Below are 16,439 nucleotides of genomic sequence, written 5' to 3'. Positions count from 1 at the left end.
TCTTATCCCACCCTGCTCCTTTTCCAATCCCATTCTCTTCCCCGTCCATCCTTTTCCCATCCCCATCCCATTCCCGTCTCACCCCCATCCCACTCCCATCTCACCCCCATCCCATTCCCGTGTCATTCCCATCCCCATCTCTTCCCCATCCCATTCCCATGTCATTCCCATCCACATTCCCATCCCATCCCATCCCATCCCGTCCCGTCCCGTCCCGTCCCATCCCGTCTCATCCCATCCCGTCTCATCCCATCCCAGCCCCATTCTCATCCCCAGCCCCATTCTCATCCCCTCCCCATCCCATTCCCATCTCTCCCCAGACAGCGCCGCCCTTTCCCGGGGGCTGTCGCGCCCATCCCGGGGGTCGCTGGTGCCGCTCCCGCGCCCCGAACCCGACCCCAAACCCGCGCGAGCCGCGGCGCCCCCCGGCGGCGAGCGCGGGAACGGCGCGTCCCCGCGGGGCGGTACCGGGGCGGTGCCGGGGCCGTGCCGGGCGGGGGCCCCGCCCCGGGGCGGCCGTGCCGGGGGCGGGCGGGCCCGGGGCGGTGCCGGGCGCAGGCCCCGCCCCGCGGCGGTGGGCGGGCGGCGGTGCCGGGGACGCGCGGTGCCGGTGCCGGTTGGCTGCGGGCGGTGACGGCGGGAGGCGGTGGCGAACATGGCGGCGGCGGCGGCCGAGGAGGCGGCGGCAGCGGCGGGGCGGCGCTGAGGAGGCCCGAGGCGGGCTGAGGAGTGGCGGGGCGGGCGGGCGGGGGCCCATGTGCGGTGGCGGCGGACCCCCCCCGCCCCCCACTACCGACGCCCGTTCGCAGCCAGGCGCCGCCGAGGCGGCTCTGCGGGCGCGGAGCGAGCGCGGCCCCGGCCCGCCGGCGGCGGCGGCAGGATGAAGTTCGCCGAGCACCTCGCGGCGCACATCACCCCCGAGTGGCGGAAGCAGTACATCCAGTATGAGGTACGGCCCCGGCCCCGGGCAGGGCTGCGGGCACCGGCCCCGGCCCCCCGCGCCTCCCGGTGCCCGCCGTGCCGCGGGGCGCTGCTGATGGAGAGGCAGCGTGTGTGTGTTGGTGTGTGGGTGTCCGCTGCGGCGCCGGGCACCCCTCGGCCGTCCGGTTCATTAACTGATGAGTTAATTACCGCCTGTAACCTCTTGCCGGCGGACAGAGGTCGGGGCACACGCGCGGTGCGGCGCTCGGCACCGGGCAGCCCCGGCCCCGCCGCAGCCCTGACGGGCTTCGGCACCAGCGCCGGTTCCCGGTTCAGAGCGGTGACTTTGAGAGGCTCCCGGCCTCCCAAGGGCGATCCCGCTGGGCTGGGCAGCTCCCGTCGCCCTCCCTGCCCTGCCGGGGGCCGCCGGTACCGCTCTCGGCTTCCCCGAGCCCCCCAAAGCCGGGCACCAAACCCGCACCAACTTCCCCGAGCCCCCCAAAACAAGGCACCGAACCCCCATCAACTCCCGGTTTATGATCATTCTTAACTAAGGCTCTGCATCTCGCTGTTTCACACGCGAGTCGGGGCGTTCATGAGCACTGTTTGCACCAAGTTCTGCTGCATTAATCGTGAATTATCTGCAGAATACAGCTTTTTTGGGCTTTATCGCGCCAGCCTGCTAAAGGTCACGCTGATTGCTTCGTTTCAGATTTATCACACCGGTTCTGGGCTTGGGTTGAACTGGACAGAGCTGGAGGTGGTTATTTATTGTAAATCCATTTCCTATTCCAGCGTCAGCAGTAAAAGTGTCAGGTGCCAGCGATGTCTTTTTCCACAAGTAATAATTAAATCTAGACAACGGAAAGCTGATTATAGGGACAGCCGTGATCAGCAAAACTTCTTGACTGATTGACTCAGTTAAAACCATGCAACATTTGTTATTGTTTGAGGGCCTGTATTTTCTCCCTAGGACTATAATACCAATTTATTTATACTATCCCTATTAATCTGTCTGCATTTGCAAGGAAAAACACGTTTATCTTAGCTTGCTTTGTTATAATGTCGAGCTTGAAAAGTTTATATCTGCCCTTTTCACTCTTCCTTTGTTTTCCTTTACCTGACTGCAGAGGAACGGATGTTTAAATAAAAACTGCAGTTGGATTTGGCTTTACAACAGTATTATGATCTCCTTGAATTATGCAGAGAGCTAGATGGCCAAATAATGCCATCAGTCTTTGAGGAGGAGGAAAACCATTGTCTTGATAAAATAAAGGGCCAGCTTAGTTCTGCATCACGTCTCCGATGGGTTATCCCTGTGAGAGTTGACTTCTGTTCCTGGAAACAGAAAACTTGGATATCTTCCTAAGAGCAGCTTTGGAGGTGGGTCGGAGGGGAAGGCAAGGGGGAAATAAAAGGGTGAAAGATCTGGCTGCGTGCTGAGCAAACAGCTGTGGAGAGAGGGTGAGGAGACCCAGTGAACTACGACACCTCGATTAATGTGTGAAGAGCTCTGCTGCTTGTCGGCCACTGTTTTCATTATGGGAGGTTAATTTTCAGCTGTTTTAACTAGGGCACTATTATTATGTCATTCTCCCTTCCTCCATGCCAGTTTAAAATGTAGATTTCAGTAACAACTTCCTTCAGGTTGTTACTCTTTCTAATCACAAGTAATCTCCGCCTTGGATAGACAGCTTAATGTGGAGTGAAGGAAAACACAAACCTCACCCTCCCTTTCAGTAATAACTTTCAAACTCTTTGTTTGCCTTGTTGCAGCTGGCTGGATGTGAGTCAACCTCCTGCTCATGCATATTACAGTGATGGAATAGCCTGGCATTTATTATTCAGTAACTGGTGGTCGTGTGGGTGCGGTGCATAAAAGCCCTGCACTACCTCCGTTTACTTGTTGATTATACTTGAGGCAAAAAGCACTCAGCCCTCCTTTGTCCAGAAAAATTCCCAGGTGTTGATTAGCAAATGGGAGGTTAAACTTTGCCTGCGTTACTTGTGTGCAGTGCTGCTTACAGAAGGTGTCACAGTAACATTTTAAAACATTATTTGTATATTTAATAGTGTTATAATGTTTCTTCAGCTCACAATTTAAATATTTTCCTTCTTGATTAAAGCAGGAGCCACCCTGTCAGAGTGAGAGATCTCCTTGGGTAGGTTTTCAACTCTGAAAAGATTCTTCCCGTTTTCAGGATGTCACATTCAAGATCACAGAATTCTGGAATGGTTTGGGTTGGAAGGGCCCTGCAAGCCCATCTTGTCCCATCCCCTGCCATGGGCAGGGACACCTTTCACTGTCCCAGGCTGCTCCCAGCCGTGTCCAACCTGGCCTTGGACACTTCCAGGGATGGGGCAGCCACAGCTTCTCTGGGCAACCTGTGCCAGGGCCTTACACCCTCAGGGAAGATTTTTTACCTAATATCTGATTTAACCCTGCTGTCTTTCAGTTTGAAGCGGTTCCCCATGAAAGGGCTAAAAGATGATGCAGAAATTGCTTTCTCTAAGTTGTTCAGTATCATAAAGCTTACATACACTCATCTTAATTTTCTACTCTGGTATTTGTAGTTATTTCCATTGGAAAGCAGGTGATTCCTGGAGTGTGGCAGGACCCAGGTAAACTGGGAGATCCTTGGATGGGATTTGGAGTGAGTGTGCCTGTGGGAGCTTTGCCTGTCAGACCAGGTGTAATCTGTAGGTGATAACGTCAGAAAGAGGAAAGAGATTGTTGTGTTTTCAGTACCTAAAAATATATTTTCACTGTAGTACCAATTGACAGTCTTCAAAATTTCTTACCATTAACATGCTCTTTCCCTCCAAAAATAATTAGTTTAAGTATTCTGAGTGTGCTTGCAGGAAGTATGGAAGTTGCCCAAGTTTAGGGCTGGTGGTCAGGGTGAGAGCTTTAGGGAGAGAAAAATCCATTAATTTTCTTTAAACAGGCAAAAGTAAGATATGTTTTGATAAGTGTGACTTAGATTCTTATTTCCTTTCAGCAAAAGCTCAGTGACTATTAGTGTACAACTGCTTTTTGAGAAGGAGCACTTGGCTTACAGAAAAGAGGGAAAATGGCAATGAATGCTATTCTGTTTCATTCAGCTTTTCCCAAAGACATTTACCATGACTGAGCCAACAATAATGTGGAGCTTTACACAAACCTTGACTGACTTGATTTGGCTTTCCGTTCCAAATTTCCCTTCTAAAGATTGCATGAAATGATGTGGATGTGCCTCGCCCTGGCAGCAGCAATGAAAGGGTTTGCTCACCTTGTTTTAGGGGCTCTGGCAGTGTATTTTCTTCTGTAAAGTGAGTCACATTTTCCTAGCCTGTTAAACTACAGCTGTGGTATGCACTGCTTCAGTGCACATTTTGCCTTAAAAGTTTTGGACCATTCATTTATCCTTCAGTTCCTTTGGAAAAATATGAAAACAGGAAAAATGAAAACAAGAACAACATGTAAACAAACACAGTCTCAACCTTTTGTGTCAGATGACTGAATTCTCGTTTCCACATAGTCAGTACTGTACAAATTCAGGTAACTCTTGCATGCATTTCAGCAGATGCTTTTTTTGGCTGAGAGTGTGCTCTGCTGCATATAATGCTCATTTTTGATGCAGCGAAGTATTGGGGTAGTTACTCCTCTGTTTATCTACAAATCCTCCTGGGTTCCTTTGTTCTTGTGTCCCTCTTTGGATTGCTTTCAGGAGGAGAGCACTGCTCTGTGCTCAGACTTCTAAATGTAAGTGTGTGTCTGCACGTCCAGCTGATGGAACTGTACATCTCACTTGTACAGTTGCCAGATGGCTATTTGGTTTGCAGTTAATCTGGCCTGAATTTGTTTCTCTGCAGAAGTCTGATGGTATTTTTATAGAAAAAGCACATAATACCTTTGAAATCGCAGCAACTGGGGATGGAGGAGGAGCAGAACAGTTATTACAGGTGCAAAGTTCATGGGAGAAATGGGTAAAGGCGTGACCTCCATTCCCTTTGAGGGAGATCCCAGGTTTTAAGTCCTTTTGCTGTTGCAGAAGAGTGACAGGTTGCTAAGTTTTAGGCATCATTTCTCCCAGACACCACCTGCAGCAGGAAGTAGGTGGGGGGAGAGGAAACTCATAGCTGAGGTTGCCTGCTTGTCTTCAGAGTCTCTCTTGCAGAAACAGGCTTTCAGTTTTTGGGAGGTGGCCAATTCTGCTCGTCAAACCCAGCTTCATGATAGGCAGTTCACACCCAGACTTGCCACCTCCTGACACAAATCTGTTGTGCTATTTCACTATTTGTCCTTCGGGCTGTTAGCGCAGGAGCTTAGAGGAGCTTAAGTGGTTTGAAAGACTCCTTTAAAACTGTGGTTTTTTGAGTGTTTTAAGGTTATCGTCCTTGTTTTTGTTCATTGTTAAGGTCTGATGGTTGCATTTTCAAGTGCTTTCTTTTTGCCTTTTTTTTTTGTTTTCTCATATGTATTTGCACAAGTTTACTGATGGTGCAAGGTATAATAGCACTGGCACAGTCTAAAGCAGTGAAATAACTCATTTTGTTTAGTTTGAGGGCAGAAAGAGTAATTCTTAAGTGTTTCACATTGACAGTGATGGATAACTTTTGTAAACGGTCGTTCTAAAATTCTGTAATCTAGAGGACTAAATAGTTTAGGCGTGAAGGAGCAGTGAGTCTTTCACTTTGAGGTTATTGGTTTACTTATATAGGTCAGGAAAGCAGTAACAAAATCTGCTGCCCTGCAGCTGCCAGATTGTACTGTGTCAGTCTGCATGGGGCGAGGTCTGTGGGACGACTGACACCTTCGGCTTTCAAGATTGTTTAGTGCAGGACTGTCAGTGTTGTCCTTTTTAATTTGTTTTTTTTTTTTTTTTAATGACAGATAAAACCAGAGATAGGAATTACACTGGGTTTACCTCTGGGTTAAGAGATGAGTTGTTACTACAGTGACTTTCAATGTGCTGTCTCTTCTGGTTTGTTTATCCTGTGTCACGTTGTGGTTCATGGAAAATGTTACAGGTAGGTGAGGATGACGACTGGGGTGGAAAAGGAGGAAGACTACTTGGTGTGCAGAGGCAGATCATGTGCTGCTGACCAGTGAGTCATGGGGGGAAAGACTGAAGTGGCCAGTGTTCCCGAGGAATTTTAGAAAAGATCCAAGAGTAGAGGAGAGCTGTGCTGCTGGAATGAGGATCATCCAGCAGTGGCTCAGTTGGGAAAACAATTATGCAAGTGACCTTTGTTGAGACCTCTGTGGACTCAGGAGCCAGACCTTTGAGAGATGCCAGAGCTGCCGGTGTAAGCAGCCACCTTGGGTATCTTGTGGTAAACAGACTTGTCCTTTAGACCTTGTATTTACCCAACAGGATCATAACCACCGTGTTACAACAGCACTCAGTCCCCAGCTGCTGAGCTGGTGGTTTTTACCTCGAGGGTGTTTTGGGGATTTGTTGTTTAGGCTGGGAAGTTTTGTCCTGGGGCAGTATGACACAAACCTCTGCTTATGCTATCTTTCAGGATTATAGAAGTATGGGATATGTTGAGAATCAGGCAGAATAGATAGGAACTAAGAAGACCTGAATGACTTTTTTGTGTTAGATTTCTGTGGGCTCAAAAGTGAGGGAATAAGATCAGTTTTTTGTGGTGGTGGAGGATTCTTACGTTCAGTATGGGCATTAAGATGTGAGGTATGTGTATAAGCAAATCACTTGGCAGTAGGAATGGGTCCTTCCCTGTGGCTTCTAGTTTGAAAATTATGGTTCAGGTTGTTCATAAAATCCTAGAATATTTTAGGTTGGAAGGGACATTTAAGATCATTTCGTTCCAACTCCCTGCCACGGGCAGGGACACTTTCCACCCAACCAGGTTGTTCCAAGTTCTGTCCAACCTGGCCTTGAACAATTCCAGGGATGGGGCAGCCACAGCTTCTCTAGGCAACCTGTGCCAGGGCCTCACCATCCTCACAGGGAAGATTTTTTTCCCTAATACTCTATTCACACCTGTCCTCTGTCAGTTTGAATCCATTCCCTCTTGTCCTGTCATTCCTGGCCATTGTCCAAAATCCTTCCCTAGCTCTCTTGGAGCCCCTTCAGGCACTGGAAGGGGCTCTAAGGGCTCCCTGGAGCGTTTTCTTCTGCAGCTGAACACCCTCAGCTCTCTCACCTTGTCCAACCCTCTGATCATCACTGTGACCCTCCCTGAACTCTCCTCATTCCTTTAGTCATTGATCTGAATTCAGTTTCTGTGGATGTGAGTGAGCAGATCTTTGATCTGTGCCTGGAGTAATACCAGCACCTTAACAACTGCCTGGAATGAGACCTTCCAGAAAAAGGAGCTGCAAGGCAGCTCATGGTGCCTCCAAAACCTGAAACCTGATTAATTAATTAACTCTGGCTAGTGTTAATGTTGCCCTTCAGTTCCCACCTCTAGACAAGGCTTGTCACCCTTGGTTCCCAGATCTCCTTCATCATGTAGTCTTCAGCTTTTAGAATGTATGGTTTTTTTGTGCTCCTGTAATTCCTGTATAACAGTGATGAGAAATCCCTGAGGCTGCTTTTCCTCCATTTGCCTTGACAAACTCCTCTGTGTCACGCAATACTTCAGGTTTTGTTATTTCTTCATTTTTTTTTTAATGTAAAGGCTTTAGCATCCCTACCAGCTGGGAAACATTTTTCCGAAGGAAGATGTTGAAATGTACAGTTGGAATAAATTTTATAGATTAGTAAGATAACAGGCTTTAGACAAAGCAGTCAGTAAACATGAACCTGTTTCACTTGTGAACAGAAATACGTGTGATAGCCTTGACATCACATACCATAGCTTTCTGTGCCAGTCTGCAGGATAAAAGGGCTTTAATTGCTTTTGTTTTCAAACAGGCATATCAAAACAGTGTAATTTTTTTCTCTTTTAATACTAACTGTATTCCTTGTTCTCTGCCTCTCCCTTGCAGGCTTTGAAAGAGATGCTATATGCAGCTGTGGACCAGGCCCCTTCTATAGAAGGTAAGCGAATTGTAACCCACAGTTTTGTTTTTCTTAGCACTGGCTGCTGGACACGTAGTCCTGCTACTTTTCTGTCCTCAGTCTTCCTAAATTGGTAAACTTAATATCCTGATGGGCAAAAGCCTGGCCTTTGACAGCCTGCATGCTATTTTTGATTGTTAGAACTCTTTGTCCTCTTTCATTAGGACAATAAATGTCTTTGTATAGTTTGAGACAGCAACAGCTGGATTGCTCTTGCTTATAAGGTCATTCAGTGGTGGAAGTATTTTCTTCACTGCTAGAGAATAGAGCTTTGTTTTCCTGTGAGAGACAGCCACTCTGGGAGATAGCTGTGCTGGAGAGACACTGGTTCCTGGTTTGTTACTGGTGATTTGGGCTGGAAGAGTCTCATCTTTTTGTTCTGTATCCTCCCTGAATGCTGTGCTGCCTCTCACATGAGGACATGAGTATATCTTCTTGTTTGCATGTGTTTATTGTCTCTGACTACTCTAGATTATTCTAGTAAGGTGTTTTGTTTTAAGCTCAGTGCATTTTAAATAGTTTGTTTAATTAAGTGATGATCTGTGCCATATGTCTTAATGAAGCCTTTTACTTTCTATATCTTTCTTCATTTTGTTGTCTTTAAAGTCCTGAAGAGTTTTTGCCTCTGTGTTGCTTCACTCCTTTCTTTCTTGCCCTTCATGTGAATTTCCTACTGCTTTATAATTTTACCTTTATTATTTTCACTTTGTTTGCAGACTTAATGTTACTGATTTCTGAACATGGCTCTGGGCTTCTTGTATGATTATAGAGCAGGAGAACAAGTGCTGCTCCTGATGTAGTCAGTTGTCTAACATCAGTAATGCTGGTTACTCTTCATGTTAGCTCATTAATTATTTTCCTTTTGTTGATTAGAACTGGGAAATGAGGTGTGATGTAGTTTATACAATGTGGGGTTTAAAAAAAAATTTAATTCAACTCCACTTGCACTTAGATTAGAATTTTAAAACCAGAGCTGCAATAATGAATAGTTTGAGAGTGTGTGTGGGATGGGGCAGTCTGTCCTTAAATTCTTCAAAGGTGCATTCCAAGCTGAAAACTTTGTGGAAGCAATGCTCAGGCCGGTGTAATTTTAGATTTAACCTGAGTCTTAGTAGCTCACTCAACTCATCCTTCTGATTTTGTTTTTAAAAAAATCACACTTTTCTCTAAAGTGCAGTACCCCTAGAACTAGGTTTCTGAAGGTTATGGTCCTAGACTGCAAAATCTATGGATTATGTTTGGAAAACTCAGCATACATTGGCAAAGAGGAAAGTCTTGCTTTGTTATTTTAAACTGGCAGAATTGCATAAAACCCACTCACAAACCTTTCACCCCAGCAACATAAGACTAAGAGGAAGTGAAGTTTTCTGTGTAGGCCAAACTGACTATAGTAACTTTTAAAGACAACTTACTGTTATTGAAAACCCAGCAATATTTTTATGGGAGATGAGCAATTATAAGACTTTTTCCCCCCTCTCTTCTGTCATTGGTTTATTAGTGACAGTGTGAGCAAATGGTGTCTGTGCTAATGGAACTTTGTAGTCTGATGTTGGAATGTGACTTCCTGGGCTTGGCTAGGGCTATCTAGGATTTCAAGGTGGGCTTGAGTTGCTTGTTGTAAAGTGTTATAATTCAGCATTTTGATTTATTTTTAGTGCTTGTGTTATAGTGGTGTTCTGTAATGTTTGTGTGTAAACATATTTGGCAAAGCAAGAGGAGGTGAAGAATAAAATGATATTATATTTATACTCTTTTAAACACTGTTAGAATTTTAACTTGTACTTCTGCCTCCTTTGATGCTTTAAGAACCTCTGCAAAAGAAAAGCAATGACTTAAGACAGTTTCCATTAGTAGAAAAATGTTCTGTTCATTTTTGGAGGGGTTGGATCTTTTCCTCTGTACTATAGAGAATATAATCCGAGCTATTTAGTCTGTCTGCCTGACCTGCCCGTAAGTGGAGAGCACTTACACTAATTCCTTCACCTTTTGTGCTGGAAATGAATCAACACCTTTTTCCCACCCCTGTTGCTTACATCCTTCTCTTTTTTAAGCCCTTCTGCCTTTGTTCATAGAAACTTTAGGCCAGGTTTAGTAGGTGACTTCACACCAACCACTTCTCTAGTCCCTATCAGAGGAGATGAGCAAGTTCCTTGCATTTTGAGAGGGAATGTAGTAGCTCTTGTCAGGGGCTGGCTGTTGGCCTGCATGTTTCCAGTTTAATATGGATTTTGCAATGGATACTTCTATGTTATTTTAAGTTAGCACAGAAACTGCAGGGCTGTGCTACTGAAACCCAGCCTCCCAGTATGAGCCTAATGTAATCTCATTTTAGACTGGTCTAACTAAAATCCATTTGCTAATTGATCTCGTTGATCACAGACACGCTGCAGAGCTCCAGAGTTGGCTTTGATTTACCTTGCATGAATTGTAAGCTAATCTTGGGATAATATATTGGATTGTGAAGACAAGGGAGTTTTGTACAGCAAAGCTGAGGCTGTTCCTGGTTCTTATTCTGCTCGGCTGGATGTGTGATCTGGCATTTGTGAATGAATTTCTTAGATTTCTGCTGCAGGCTGCTTACTATGTCAGTAAAATTTGTGTATAGACAGAAATGCTTCCTACTGCTTAGTAGAATGCTGAAAGCACTTTGGAAGTTCTTTAAAACAACGAAAAGAAGTGTTACCCAACGAGGCCTGTTGTAAATAACAGGCAATAGGTGGGCCATCCATCATGAATAGCTTTCTTTGGGTTTGTATTCAGGCATTTTCTGTTTGTGGGTGGGTAAACAAACCTAACTTCAGAGATACTCTTAAGTTATTCGAGGAGCAGTTGCCTGTGCTACTTTAGTGGACAAAATGCTGCTGGAAAGAGGATCTTGGCTCTAAATTGTTCAGTTTATTCTGTGGATATATGGTGACCCTTCTCACTGTGCTACATTGAATCACACCTATGTCTATCTGCTTTTTCATGGTTTTGGGTAATAAATGGACTGATTTTAACAAAAAAACCTTGTAGAGGTGGATAAGCAAAACCTATCAAGGCTGTATGGTAGGAGGAGGTTGTTTATAGCTGTCCCCTCACACAATTGTAGGGTGCTGTGGCTCCCTGTGTTTTGTGAGAGTTTTTCCAGATCGTGGCATGTCTTTTCTGGCAGTTCCTAGCTGTACACATAGATTTCTTTAATCTGTTCAAAGATACATTTTATTCATCCATCTGTCTCCTTTGTAATGACAGTTTTTATATGCCAGTGTTATTCCTCCAGATGCTCCTCATCTTTTTACAAGGCAATCCCCTGATGAAACCTGCACCATCCTTCTACCTGAGCAACATCTGTACTAAATTAGTGTTCAATCTGTTAATTCAATCCTGTGCACATCACTGGAAAAGGTATCGAATGATGCTGGATTCCCAGCTGTACCATGAGACTTCCTTGACTTTCTGGAGAGTTCTTAGGAGCGTGTTTGCTTTGTTAGCTGTTGCATTCTGTTTGCTGTTACTGGAACAGGGGGATGAGTGGATGCTGCTCCCACGATATCATTCATGGCTCCTGAGTGCCTGTGGCACTGAATGCAAGTGTTCCAGACCAGGCACTCTTTTTTGACCCTGAGATACCTATAGCAGGAATCTGTGATGGTTTAGAGATGAAACCTGAGCATAGCTCTGTTCTCCTGAGGCAGAATGTGCAGTACTGCAAAAACATGAAATTTTGACCTCACTGGGAGGATGATTTTTTTTTTTTTTTGTTGATATTCCTTGTCCTCCCACTGCTTCCTGTTCCATTTGTCACCTAAGTAAAACAGGTTACTGGACCACTCTTACTCGGAGTGCTCCTGATTATTCCACTTGGTGAGCAGATGTGTCGGCATCTCCCCAAGCTCCTCACGATGCTCCTCTCCTCGGCTGCAGTGGGCACCAAAGTGCAGCTGTAAATTATTCATCCTCATTATCTGCTCGAATGGACAGGGGCTCTAAATATTATTTCCTAGAATATTTGCCTTTCAGGTATTTAAATTTATCCTCCCTTTAATACTTGTGTAAACAGATATCGTTGTTGTAATATCAGTTGGTACAAGACCATCCTGTAACATCCTCTTATTATGGAGATTACTTACCCCAATCCCAAATTCCAGTGGCACCTTTCAAACAAGGATCACACTGGTTCTGTGGGGATGGAATAGTGTATTGGGGCAGGAGTGGGGAGTGCTGGTGCTCTAGGATAGAATTCAAACCCAAAAGTAAGAGGTGGTGTTAAAACAACATTAATTGGTAGAGGAAAAGCTTTAGTGGTGATAGATATCCTCCACTGGTACCTGTAATCTTTGTGGTCACCTGTTTACTTGTGATGGATTAGGAAAGCAAGAGGTGCAAGTTTGGGAAATTCTGAGAGTGCCAGCACTGGCAGCATGTCCCATGTTATTCCACCATTGTTTCTGCTTTCATTTGTAAAGCACTTGCCCGGTTAATTGACAGCTACAGATCTTTAGTTTGGATTTATTTGTGTTATCTGAATAAACAAAATAGTATTCTTCAGGGGGATAAATATTCTTGGTGAGTAAGTAGGGTGTGGGACATCACATTCTTTTTCTTTCCAGAGGAAGCTATGAGCCTGGCAGTTTTTGTTATATGCAGACATGCATTGTAGGGTTGATCAAAGACTTATGATTTGTCTGTGTATATGCAGATGTCGTCTTTTTATTTCAAAATAAACATTTATTTCCAATTGCACAAGCTTACTGTGTAGCGGCTTGAGGTTTTGTTTACATGGGAATGCTTAAGGCTTAAAAGAGTCTTCAAGAGAAGTGCTGCACATCAGAAGCAGCCACAAAGAGATTAATGCTTTGTCTTTATTTCAGCGTGTTGTCACACACCCATGAGGACATGGGGGTTGGTGTCCTGCACCCCAGATGCAGGTCTTTGATTCTGTCTAGGCTGTAATTCAGTCTGTAGGCCTCTGTATTTATAATTAGTATGTAAACTAACAAAAAAAAAATACTAATCCCATAACAATCCTCTTCTCAGTTGGAGACCTGATGCCAGGTATTGGATTAGCTGTAGAAAAATAGGTTATTGGGCTTGTGGAAAACGTTATCTCCCAGTGTGTGCAAGCAGTGGACAGGAGGAGAACTTGGCAGCATACCAGCATTCAGAGAAGGAGATGATGTCTGGTTTCTCTTCCCTTGGAGCAATAAAATTTGAAAGGTAAACAGTGCATATGGTTGGAGTAGGGTCCAGGGAGAACAGCTGGATGCTCACTAAAATATTTGGAGCACAGATGCCTGTGTGAAAATGTGGAGTACCGTGTGTTCATGTAGAAGTCATTTTGCTGTCAGAAGCGGTTCAGTGCTCACAGCAAGTCAGCACAGAGACTTTGTACCAAGCCCTTCCACTTTGTGTGCCTTCAGAGCACACTGCTGGTACAGTGACTCCCTCTGAGGTGATGAGCAGCAAGAGGCTGGATTGTGCTTAACTAGTAATGAGTGTAACGTGGATGTGGAGTAAAGGTCAGGTTAGGCACAGAGCTGGAGTCACAGAATGGAACCAGAGAGTGGTTTGGGTTGGAAGGGACCTATGAAGGTCATCTAGTCCAGCCCTCCTGCCATGGGCAGAGATGCCTTCCACTAGACCACATTGCTCCAAGCTGTGCCCAACCTTGAACACTTTCTGGGATGGGGTAGCCACAGCTTCTGTGGGCAATCTGTGCCAAGGCCTTACCACCCTCACTGTGAAAAACCCATCTTGTGTATGCATAATCTAAACTGACCCTCTTTCAGATTAAAACCATTACACCCTGTCCTAACACAGCAGTCTCTGTCAGAAAGCCTGTCCTCAGGCTGAGTAGTGATTGAAAATGACCTGTTGATTGTGGAGACAACTAGCCAATACGAAGTTTGATGTCATTACTGTCCCTTAGACCACAGGTTCTCAAGCTGTGGTCTGAGAGTATGTTCAGGGCATGCTGGTGTGCTCAGGGTCCTGTCCTGCTGGCAGATGCTGTAAACTCTTTCACTTCCTATAAACCACTTGTTTCAGAAAGTCTCCTGGAGCCAGTGGGAGCCTCCCTGGGGCTCTCGTGGTGGTGTGTGACCATGCAGGGGTAACCAAGAAGGTCATGGGGGGTAGGTGGTTTAGCAGGTTGATCACCATTTCTTTATGAAGGAAGCTTGTGATTGCAGTCAGTAGAAATGCTGGACTTCCTCACCCTTTCCATTTGCCCCGTGGCCAGCCCATGGCTGATTCTCTGCTTCATCTGTGTGGACAAGCCTGGAAACTTGTGTTGCTGCTGAGCAAGCCTTCTGCCTTTTCCTCTGCTTTGTCCTGTGTTCTGTGTGACTTCAGCAGCAGCTGAGGTTGCTCTGATGCATTCATGCTGCATGAAGAACACGAGTCCTAAGTGTGCCAAAGAACAGGCTCAAGGCTTAGGAACAGGCAGTTAATGGAATCTTAGAAGATTCTGAGTTGGAAGGGATCTGCAAAGATCGTGGAGTCCCAGCTCTTATCCCTGCAAAGGACCATCCCCAAGAGTCACTCCATGTGCCTGAGCACTGTCCAAATGCTCCTTGAGCTCTGTCAGGCATTAGTGCTGTGACCACTTCTCTGGGGAGCCTGTTCCAGTGCCCAGCCACCCTCTGGATGAACACCCTTTGCCTAATATCCACCCTAAACCTCCCGTGACACAGCTTCAGGCCATTCCCTCCCTGTCACTGGGCACCAGAGGGCAGAGATCAGTGCCTGCCCCTCTCCTTCCCCTCATGAGGAAGTTGTAGACTCTGCTGAGTCTCCTTTTCTCCAGGCTCAACAAACCCAGTGACCTCAGCCTCTCTTCATATAGTTTCCCTTCTACACCCTTCACCATTTTGCTCTGTAATTTTAGTCCTGTACCCTTTTTTTCTTTACTTCAGCATCTTTTGGTGTAGGGAGTGCTAAGAGGTGTTAAACCCAGGATAATCCAAGAGCTGGTACAGGAGGTAAAGTGAAAGCTGGACCTGGCAGTCCAGGTTTCTCTGGCAGGTTTGCAAACCTTCTGCTACCGAATAGGTGTAGAAGATTCCTTAATGATGTGTGTAGGGTAACAGCAACAACAGAAATGCTCAGCTGTGCCGTTTTCTTTTTTTTTTTTTCTTCCTTCCTGCATTTGCTTTCCCATATATTAAGATGCCAGTCTGTGGTTAGAGGAATTAACAGTGCTTATAATTTAGCTGGAATATGCCAGGTTTCATGTTAATGGTCAAAACTCAAGGGTTGGAAAGCAGATTTGCAATGCTGGAAGATTGGCAGCCAGCCCTCCTGAGACAGCAGTGATATATCAGGCAGCAGAGTGGCTGTACACATGAAGACCACTGCACATGTTTATGCAAGAGGCCAGTATTTATTGCTTTGTTTCAAAAAAAGGCTTCACTAGACATCTTAACCACAAGATTTAGTGTGTATGTGTGAGGCAGCCTCTGGCTTTCTAGTCATTCCTTTGGTGCTGTGTTTGATATAGGTGACTTGAATTATTACACAATTAAGATTTTTGGATGGGACTGTAGCTACTCAGTGAATAATGCAACATGAATTAAGCTTGATTGGTTTCTCTCTCTTTAAAAATGCATGCTGTGGGCAAGGGAATGAGCAGAGTGTCCCTGGAAGGAGATTTCCTTCTTCTACATCATAGCTGCTTGTGAGATGCTTCAGAAAGATTGCCATCATGTCAGTGGCCATGGAGTGGTGACGTCTCTGTGTGATGTGGTGGAGGACCAAAGGCTGTCCCTCTTCCCAGAGTGGTCCTTTGTGTTCTCTTAATCTACTGTAAGGCCACGCCATGAAGAGACTATTGCACAATCAGTCTCTCAACATGAGAAGGTCTGTCTGTTTGATTAAGTAATTTTAGCAGTTAGCAACAATGTGGCAAAGAGTCAACCCAGTCCTGCTGACGTGTCTTTCCTGATTTCTGAAGTAAAAATGAAAGCTACTGGCGTATTTCACCTGTGTGGGGGTTTTTTTTAACAATATCTGTAGCCTTACAGCTTGACATCCAGCAGATAATGGATTCATTTAAAAATGTCACTGCTTTTTGTAAATACATAATCTTTAACTTTAGTTACAGCTTAAAACTGCAAAACTACACCATCTTGATTTTACAAAGCCACTGTTAAAAAATTACTTCAAAATTTCTATATTATTCTATTTATTACACAGCCATGCAGCTAAGATATTTTAGATTGTTTTATGTTGCCTTTGTTGAGTGTGGTAACCTTTTTCCCTGAATTGGTACAGCCTAGTTGCAAAAGCCTGATCCTATAGTTCAGTTCTTTTGGGAACTGAGAAGGGAAAACCATGGAGAGGTATAAAGCATATTTTACTAACCTCTGGTATGACAAGAGTACATAAAATTCCTTAGTTGTAAGGCAGCAGCACCATGAGTCAGAGTTGTCTATGTTTAACTAAAAATCACAAAGAAAACTGTCTGAAAATACATAAATTTACTTTTTAAAGTGGTTTTTCTCTGTCCGGGGTGGCGAC

The 16,439-nt window shown here is 45.2% G+C and overlaps 1 protein-coding gene across 1 annotated transcript in view; it reads left to right on the top strand.

The window, feature by feature from the left end:
* The first annotated feature begins 777 nt into the window (after nucleotides 1-777).
* Nucleotides 778-16,439, top strand: part of XPR1 (xenotropic and polytropic retrovirus receptor 1) — a 103,562-nt gene continuing 87,900 nt past the window's right edge. The window contains exons 1-2 of the mRNA XM_014874744.2: nucleotides 778-949; nucleotides 7,865-7,916. Of these exons, the coding sequence (XP_014730230.1) occupies nucleotides 881-949; nucleotides 7,865-7,916 (121 nt within the window). The 5' untranslated portion in view covers nucleotides 778-880. The remainder of the gene's footprint in view (nucleotides 950-7,864; nucleotides 7,917-16,439) is intronic.

The sequence above is a fragment of the Sturnus vulgaris genome, chromosome 9 (genome assembly GCF_052056855.1).
Source record: "Sturnus vulgaris isolate bStuVul1 chromosome 9, bStuVul1.hap1, whole genome shotgun sequence".
NCBI classification, from domain to species: domain Eukaryota; kingdom Metazoa; phylum Chordata; class Aves; order Passeriformes; family Sturnidae; genus Sturnus; species Sturnus vulgaris.
Note: the sequence above shows the minus strand (reverse complement) of the source record. Positions and strands in the feature narration are given on the sequence as shown.